This window comes from Eublepharis macularius, chromosome 2 (genome assembly GCF_028583425.1).
Source record: "Eublepharis macularius isolate TG4126 chromosome 2, MPM_Emac_v1.0, whole genome shotgun sequence".
NCBI classification, from domain to species: Eukaryota; Metazoa; Chordata; class Lepidosauria; order Squamata; family Eublepharidae; genus Eublepharis; species Eublepharis macularius.
The window spans coordinates 154,461,654-154,470,755 of record NC_072791.1 but is presented as its reverse complement, the minus strand read 5'-3'; the positions used below and the strand labels follow the sequence as shown (position 1 = coordinate 154,470,755).

General features: G+C 47.2%; 1 protein-coding gene across 1 annotated transcript; it reads right to left on the bottom strand.

Annotated features, from left to right (window-relative positions):
• Positions 1–2,033: 2,033 nt before the first annotated feature.
• Positions 2,034–2,972, bottom strand: CDK5R2 (cyclin dependent kinase 5 regulatory subunit 2). The gene has a single exon (XM_054972724.1). It carries the CDS (start codon positions 2,970–2,972, stop codon positions 2,034–2,036), a length of 939 nt encoding a protein of 312 aa, XP_054828699.1.
• Positions 2,973–9,102: the final 6,130 nt, after the last annotated feature.

Here is a 9,102-nt window from a genome sequence, read left to right as displayed (position 1 = left end):
ATACATGTATTATTTATACTGTGCCATCCTCTGCATGGAGTTTTATTATAATTAAGCTACAATAAGAGGTGGTCAAGGAAGACATACTTGGTATGGTGGTGAAGAAACAGAGGGGAAAAGATTGCTCTTAAAAACCCCAGTCTGATTAGGCAATTAAAGGATTATGTAGCACATAGAGACTGTTGCCTACCAACATTCTTCAGGAGACTGTGCATTAAGGCTGTCAGTCTGCAAAATGACGTCCTGTCTGGAAAGAGAATACAATAGGCAAATGAGCAGAAAATATGCTCTTAATGTATGCACCCCTCTTCTTAGTTGCATTTTGATAGATGACCTGGTTGTCATGTTTTCTGATCAAAAGGGGGAATCAGCTCTTCCAAAACTCAAAGATCTTAGACAGTTCTCTCTCTCACACACACACCTTTTCTAAATAATCTATTTCAAAGATCTCCAATTTCCTTTGTAATCTTGTGTACATAATACAAACAAAATAAGGCAGCAAGCACTTTGATTCATCTTTCCGTACATTCACAGGCATTTCATTTGTACAATGTGCATTTAAAGAAAAAGAAATCAAGGAAGACAACTAAAATGTGTGAAGGCCAGATTTCAAGAACACACAAGTGTGTGTCCTCATCTAAGAGAGCTCTGGAAGGAGATGGATCACAGTTCAATATCAAATACCATTAGTGAGTCTGGTATCTCCTGCCAACAGAGCCATTTAGGAAATCATCAGCCAAGGACTAATGCATCTTCTACACTGACCATAAACCCCTGATATGAATTGCTATCCTTTCCTCCCCACCCCCACCCATCCCACTGCATTCCTTTCCACATACAGCTTTCATTTTTAAATGATCAAATGATTCCAAAGTTCCGCTTTGACTCATTAATTTTATCTCTTTTAAATATACAATATAAAACAATATGTTATTGTACATTTGAGCAACATTGGCACAAACATCCTGTAAGTCAAACATTGTTCTTTTACATTCAAACACCGTGACATGGTTTGTTTTTCAGCTTCAAGAATGTGCAAATGTTTTATCGGTCTAAGAGGCCAGCACCGTGGACAGCTCCCAGGCCCTGCTTCAGATGGGCAGTGATGGAAGCGGGGCAGCTAAGGGGCATTGAAGGACAGCAGCACTGCTTCCCTAGCACTTCATTTCAGCATTGGAGCAGATACACACCTCTCTTATTCCCCACAGTACTAAGATGAAAAAGAATGAAATCATGAAAGGCATTTGACTTTCAGTGGTATATGACCGTCATCCACTTTGCAGAACAACCACTATAGCAGAGCCACCAACAGCAGGGAGGACAGAGACATGCAGGAATTGTTTCAACTGGAAAAAAAATTACAAGACAGAATGTCCTGGCTGTACTGTGATTCACAGTAGCAGCAAAGAGATCCAAACCATGGACACACTGGTGGGGCTTTCACAAGTGAGGTCGCAGCAGCTGCTTTCTTCTGCACAAGACAGAACCCATGTCAATAAATAACGTCTCAGATTGACCTATAAGTCTAGGAATTCTCCCCATCTGGAAGAAAAGAAAAACCAAACTGCTCCCCCCTCCCCTCCTCAAATGCACATACAGGGCCTGAAGTCCATCCAGTTGGTGGAATCCTGCAGGGACAAGGCAGGAAGGGAAAAGACTGGCACTGCCTACAACCGAGAGATACAGTACGTCAGGAGCCAGACACCTCCCATCCCACCCATTTCCCAAACTATCCAGGTGTCACAGCTGTGGAAAGGAATTGAAGCAATTTTGGGTGTGGCCCACAAGATGGAGTGGGGAAAGAATGGACTCTGGCAGGCCCCTCACCCATCAACCCTTGAACGGCTGATGAGGGGGGCAGCAGCTCCCTGGAGGCTACCTGTAAGGTGGGGGGTTAAGAGATACTTCCAGGCAGCTCCCCACTCCCATCCCTCCAGTAGGAATCCCGGTTGAAACAGCCTTTGTGGAGAGGCGCGATGGATCTAGAAGAGTCGAGGGAGAAGGCTGGAGAGGGAGAGAGCGCGCGAGAGCTCCTAGCGATCCAGGCTTATAGTCCAGTGTTTGCTGGCGCTGGAGTCCTTTGCGGCGCCCCCCTCGCCTTCGTTCTTGAGGTCCTGGAAGACCTGCGTGAAGAAGTGGGGATCGGAATTGATCTGCAACATCTTGGCGCTCAGGCCCTGGATGATGGCGAGGCAGCGGTCCCAGAAGCGCTCCTTGTCGCCCTCCACCAGGAAGGGCTTGAGCGGGTACGAGATCTCGTTGCCCATGTAGGAGTAGGCCAGGTAGAGGCAGGTCAGGAAGGAGGCCTGCAGCTCCGCTTGGCTGCCGATCTGGTCGCCCTGCAGCGCCTCGCGGCACAGCAGGTAGACGAAGACCAGGTTGGCCGGCGTGATGAAGCCCTGGTCCTGCCAGCCCTGCAGCAGCAGCGAGCGGTCCACGCTGCGGAACCAGCCGATGAGCTCGCCGGGGCTCAGGTCCTTGAGGCGGTAGCAGCGGCGGCACACGAAGTCCCCCAGGCAGCGGAGCAGCTCGCCGGTGGAGGCCTGCACGATCACCCGCCGCGGGGAGCCGACGGCAGGGCGGCCGCTGGGCAGCGGCGGGGGCGGCGGCGGCGGGGGCTTCCCTCCGTCATGGGCGGAGGCTGGCACTGTGGGCACTGGCACGGCGAGGGGCCCTTGCTTAGCTCCGTCCGGCTGCGACTTGCGCACGTTCTCGCGGTTGCGCTGCTGCACCAGGGGGTCGGGCGCGGCCGCCGAGCCGGGCTTGGGCGTCACCTTCTTGGCGTTTTTCTTCTTCTTGGCCGAGGCGGCCACCAGGCGCTTCCAGGTGAGGGCCGAGATCAGCACGCCGGGCCGCTTCAGGCGGCTCTCGCCTTTGCCGTGCGCCCTGCCGGGGGCCGCCTTCTCGGCCAGGACCCCGCCGCCGCCTCCCTTGCCCGGGGCGCTGGGCGACAGCGACAGCACCGTGCCCATCCTGGCGGCAGCTCTGGCGGCGGTGTCGCGACGGGCTGTCCCTTGCGGCGCCTACCCAGAGACGTCCCGCACGCCGGCCATGGGCTAGGGCGCGACGCGGCAGCTGCGCCGGCGTCTGGAGCGGAGCTTGCGGAGAAGCCTGAAGGAGCCGCAATGAAGCGCGCCGGGCACGCAGCCGAGCTCTGCCGCCGCTCCCCAGCGCCGCTCTCGCTCTGATTGCCGCACCAGGCGAGCCCCGCCCCGGTCTCTCTCTGAGCAACCAATCGCAAGCCGCAGCCGCCTCCCTCCGCCAATGGCCGCTAGGCGTGCCTCCCCCTCCCAGGTGCACGCCGAGGCCGCCTTCCTGCTGTGCTGCGGGGAAAGGAGCCTGAGGCGGGAGCTGCTCGGCGCTGCTGAGAGCGGGCGGCAATCCTCGGGGTTTGATTCGTTCTTCTCTGCCGTGGGCTTAAGTGGAACACCCGGCCCCGTTCCTTATGCAAGCATTTAGCCGTAGGCCTTTATGGGAAGTGACGCTGCGCTTGGAAAACTGTGCCTGAGCACGGATAGAGTGCCTCGCCACCCTGCAGCCGACTGTCCCCAAACATCTGGGACAAGGGAGGGGGTGGTTCTGTCAGAGAGCGTGATTTCCAGGTAGCCATGGATATAAGTACCGCCCTGGTTGAAAATTAGTCCGTTGGTCTTTCCCCCCTGTTTCTCTAGGTGTTTGGGGAGTAAGTTTCAAGGCCTCAGGCTGCGAAGTGGAAGAAGGGAGAACTCCTGCCTAGGTTGATGCACAGGTAAGTTCCATTTTCTTGAATGGGGCTTACTCCAGAGTTGTTTCTGAAGTTTCCTAAACAGATGCCCAGTTTCTGTTGGGCTCTAAAGGCCATACCCAGCACCTTGAACTGAGCCCAGAGGCAGTGCAGAGAACTTTAAGCCCTGTCACCCCAAAGCAAATTCAGCTTGCTGTTGCTAGGTGAGTAGCCATGCTGGTCTGCAATAGAACAGCAGGATTTTCATCCAGTGGCACCTTAGAGACCAACAAGATTTGTAGGGTGTAAACTTCTGAGAATCAGAGTTCCCTTCTTCAGACACCAGTATCTGAAGAAAGGAGCTCTTGCTGTAGCTGGTTCCCAAAATGCCCTCAAGGAAGCCCCATACAGATACCTTTATATTAAGAAGACATACTACCTAAAACATGGAAGATAGTGGCCTGTGCCAACTTGATCCTTTAAGGGATAGTGCCAGCAATGTCCATTTGCCACTTACTTTCTCTACCCAAGAGAATAAATGGACACAAATCAGGCATTAAAATTGAAATGTTTAGAATCCCATGGGGGAGGGTTTCAGTCTCCTGGTCATTCTGAAATAGATTTGAAAGTTGCCATACTTTAGCGGAGAAGTTTCAAAGATTGATTCTAGAGTAAAGTAATTGATTTCATTCATATGACCATTACACACCAAAGTACTAGGGTTTATTTTTGCTGTTTATAGTCCATCTTTTTCACTTAGAGTCAACTCAGATTACACAGCGTAAGTCAATGCAGTCAGTACGATGAGACATCTAATAAGTGGTGTGATAGGACTGGGATCATAGAAATCTGAAATAAACATAAGTATAAAGCATGACATGCTAAAGAAGCAATAAATGGTATTATGTAATTAGAAATATAATGCATCAAGAACAAGATAATGCATACAGTAACCTGGATCCACACCACTGAGACTTGACTGCTGTAATGCACTCTACGTAGGTCTCCCCTCAAAGTCAGCTCAGAGACTCCAGGTGGTGCAGAACACTGCAGCTAGATTACTATCAGGAGCTAGGCAGAGCAAGCATGTTACTCCCATTCTGCAGTCACTCCTTTGGCTACCTATCAATTACTGGGTGCAGATTGAGGTATTGGCCATCACATATAAAGCCCATAATGGCCTCAGCCCTCATATCGCCACTCTCCCTATACTTCACCGTGACAACTTTGCCCATCTGAACAGGGCCACCCTGCAAAAGGGCAAAATCAGCAGGTGCCCATACACACGCATTCTCTGTAGCGGCCTCCACATTATGGAATAGACTGCCAGAAGAGGTCAGGAAAACTCCCCCTCTCCTGGCTTTCTGCAAACTGTCCAAAACCAAATTATTCAGGAGGACTTTCTCACACAGATGATAGGGCTGTGTTGTAAGAAACTAGTTAAAGAGATGCTTCGATAAAGGTATAGGAAGTGTAGACTATACTATTGTGCACTGTCTGTTACTGTTGTGTATTATGTCATGTCAAATTGCTTGTGTTTTGTTTCAACATTGTTTCACCTCTGAGTCAGATTTCAGCTTGATTTCAAATTGTTCTGCAATCTTTATCTTACTGTTTTGCTTACTGAAAGTCCCAGTTGTTGATCATATTGGCGTACGTTGTATAATCTGCCTTGAGTCTCAGTGAGAAAGGCAGACTATAAATAATATAAATAAATTACACATACCCTACATAGTAGTAAAGTCCAAAGACACATTCATTTCCTTGAAATATATCCTGAAGCATTTCCTTTAAAATAGCCCTGCTACCTTTTATGAAAATGCCCTACTGGACAATTCTGTTGTATTGTTTGTCAGGTGTATGGGATCCTTCCTGACCTCCTCAGGCAGGGCATTCAACAAGGGAGGCACTGCAGAGAAGGCATGTGCATGGGCAGTTGTTGATCTTGGCCATTTGCAGTGTGGTGTCTGCAGAAGGCCCTGCTCAGATGAGCGAAGTTGTTGTAGTGGAGCATAGGAGGAGAGGCGATCCTGCCGGGACTAAGAGGGACTACCTCACCTATAGAAAGTAAGTCTGTCAGTACAATCCTAAAAAGTCTTCTAAATCCACTGAAGCCAATGGGCTTAGAAAGGTGTAGCAGTTTTGGATTGTACTGTATGTACATCTTGCTTTGCCAGGATTGCTTTGCCATTGCCACCATCTGGGAGTGGCCCAAACCCATGCTAATTGGATCTTTTATTCTTTGGATTAGATCTTGTTTCCATTGTATCCTACAAAATATGCAATGCATCTGTCTTGTCTTCCTTTACTATCATCCCCCCTCTCACACATAACCATGAATCTGCTATGGGAAGGTAATATTTCATGTACCTGACAAAGCGGGCACTAAAGTTCATATAAGCTCATGTCACACATTTGGTAGTCTTTAAGGTGCAACAAAAATCTTGGTCAGGCTTAGTGTAACACATTAAAATGGCTGCTCTCTAGAAGAGTATGGGTGTGGTTCTGTTGAGAATATGTATTCCTATTTCCCCAAGGCCCAGGATTATCCTATTCCAACAATCCTCTTCCCCTAAATTTAATTTATTTGCCCAGCTGCTAAACGAGAATTCAGGGATATCATTGCTGCACTTGGAGTAGCAGAAAAAGAAGGATATAGCCAACATATTGATCTGAACTCCAAGTTGATTGCGCATAAGTCACACCCAACCAAAATATCACAACATAGTAGCTGCAAGCTTTTGAATTCTCCAGAACTTTCATCAGGCTGAATGTTCAATACAAAAGGGTGAAAGGGCACGATGGCAGAATCCCAGGACCTGCAGTTTCTTAACATGAAGGCCAGGAGGTGTTACAAATTTAAATTAGATTACATGGTATTGTGTACAAAAGATATTTCAAGAGGGTTCTGTGATGAAGAAATAAAAGTGGAGTTTCTCCCTTTCAGAACGTAAAATAAAGTCACTCATCAGAACCTGAATAGAGTGACAGGAGTAGGTGGCGGGTTTGGACTGGCTTTCTAATTTTGAGTGTGAGTGAGAGAGACTGGTTTCTCACTTTCTTATCCTGGCAGTCTCTGGGGCATCTCGAGATCTGACTGTCCCCCAGAACCAAGTAGTATAATTTAAGTCTGCTACACCACCTGGTCTCCATTTTAAGCAGTTGGCAAACTGCAGCCCTTTGGAGTTTTGCCCACATGTTCTGAAATATCGTCTTCCTCCCACCCTCATTTTGTACTTAGAATCTAGCCTGATAGGGAATTCTGCAAAATCAAAAGCTTGCACTCTCTATTTTGTGATGTTTTGGTCGTTCTCACATTGTGGCTTTGTTTAGCTACTACTATAGGGACGGCAGAATGCACTTCTGCAGGATTCAACAAGGTAAATCCCATAGTGCTAAAAAAAAATCATGTGTAGCTATCCCAAGATGTCTTGTATAGAGAGATTCTAGATATACCCAAATAAGTTAGGATTAGAGTCAGTACAAAGAAGTGCCCTTACCCTCCCATCTTACATAGTCTTGATGGTCACAAAAAGTGTTAAAAACTAGTGAGAAGTCCAGCAAGACCAAGGTCTCTCCTGCACAGGGATAATCTCTCTTGTCTGCTCTGACTGCTGCTGCACTTGCAGAGGCATTGAATCTGTGCCTTTCACTCCCACATGCCATCCTGCCCCACCACCACTGGTGGTATTTTTGACTTTCTGATAAATTATTGGTAGTCAGGATATTGCTATAGTGTTGGAAAAAAATCATAGTGGAGCTGAAGAAAACTCAGGAGGTTGGCCAAAGCACTATGATGTCGTGTAGAAGCCAAAATTCAATCTGCAGTTTCGGGGAGGCAGGGGTGCAGAGCATACAGAAGCAACCCAAGAGGGCCGGGCTTTTCCTGTCAATTTCCAGACAAGATTACACACTCTTGACTGTGCCCTTATGTATAGCTCCAACCCACACAGAAAGACACCCACAGCAGCAGTGACCAATGCCTCCACAGCACTTGGCCTTTGCGTAAGAGCAAAGGGCCATTTCCTGAATCCCAGGGCAAGTTTAATCTTACAGCAAGTTTTGGCATGCTGTGTGTATTTATCCCCAGACTTCCACTTCTTGAGGGCTTTTTGCTGAGATTCTGATTGGTAGTGTTCACATTTGTATTGTGCCTTTTGCGTTAGGGCCACTACCACTGAATACACCACATGAATATCTGCTCAGAGGTCTTGGAGGAAAACATACAAGGCTGATATTTACCAGTTGAAGAAACTGGATTATCCCTAATCCTGGTATACAGATCTCAGAATGACAGCATGTTTTTTAACTTAAGGAGGATCGTTAGGGAACCAAGCCCAAGAGCTTTCACGATGATCATTTGTCTCTCACCCACAAATTCTGGGAGACTCTATGAGTCCCCAGATCATGTCAGCAACAAGTGATTATTCAAAAGCACATGATTGGAGAAAACCATATCAATGTAATTTTTAATTTACCTTTTATTGACCCACCAAAGGTTGGCATGGGAATAGCACATCTTGTTTCCCAGAACTCTTCATCTGGCAACTGAAACTCAACTAATGATGAGTTCTGGGAAATTCAGACATATGCTATTCTCATACATACAATTGTTAGGCCAAAGGAAAAAAAATCTCTTTGATATGGGTTTTCTCCATACAAGTGCAGTGTGCATACTCACACAACAATTTAAGATGGCCCAAGAAAACATATAGATTTATCTTCTTTGTATTTCCTAACCTTTTAGGACCAAAAGAGACAATGAAAACCCAAGAAGCAATTTCTGAGCCTTTGCAATGGATCAGATGGTACTTAAGAAAAACATTTGAGGCAGATGGCTGCAACTTGAGGGCACTTCACACAAACACAAATATACAACATCTCTGTTTGAAGGGTAAAGGATGAAAGTTGCGGGACTGGTTTAAACTAGATGAAGGGATTAAAATATGTTAATGTGGTCAGATAGCGGAGAAAGACAGGATAGGACAACTCAGATCTTTTGATAAGGTTAGAGAAAGAGACAACAAAGGAATGTGTGGTTTATGGTGCATAGAGGAGAACCTCGGGTCATAGGTGCCCTGACTCAAGGAAACATTTCGCGTTTAGTATGGATATTGCTCAATGCACAATTCTTAGCCTTAGATAACACAACATACAACAGAGCCAGTTCCTCTCAGGCAGTAGATGAGAAGGTAGACTTGTTTCTGGACTATACTGCTTCCAGTTGCAGGTGAGAGCTCATAAGACGGAATGCATTGAGCAATTGTGTGTCAAGGTTAAGATGTGAGGCTTACCATTTCATCTGCTGTTTGTAAGAACTAGGCCTAAGTCTGCAGAGTTTCTTATTCAGGTCTCTGTGAAGACAAAAGGCTATACTAGATAGTACGTCTGTATACACT

What these genes read in the sequence shown, in the direction of transcription:
- CDK5R2 (XM_054972724.1), bottom strand. Translation starts at nt 2,972, where the DNA reads ATGGGCACGGTGCTGTCGCTGTCGCCCAGCGCCCCGGGCAAGGGAGGC.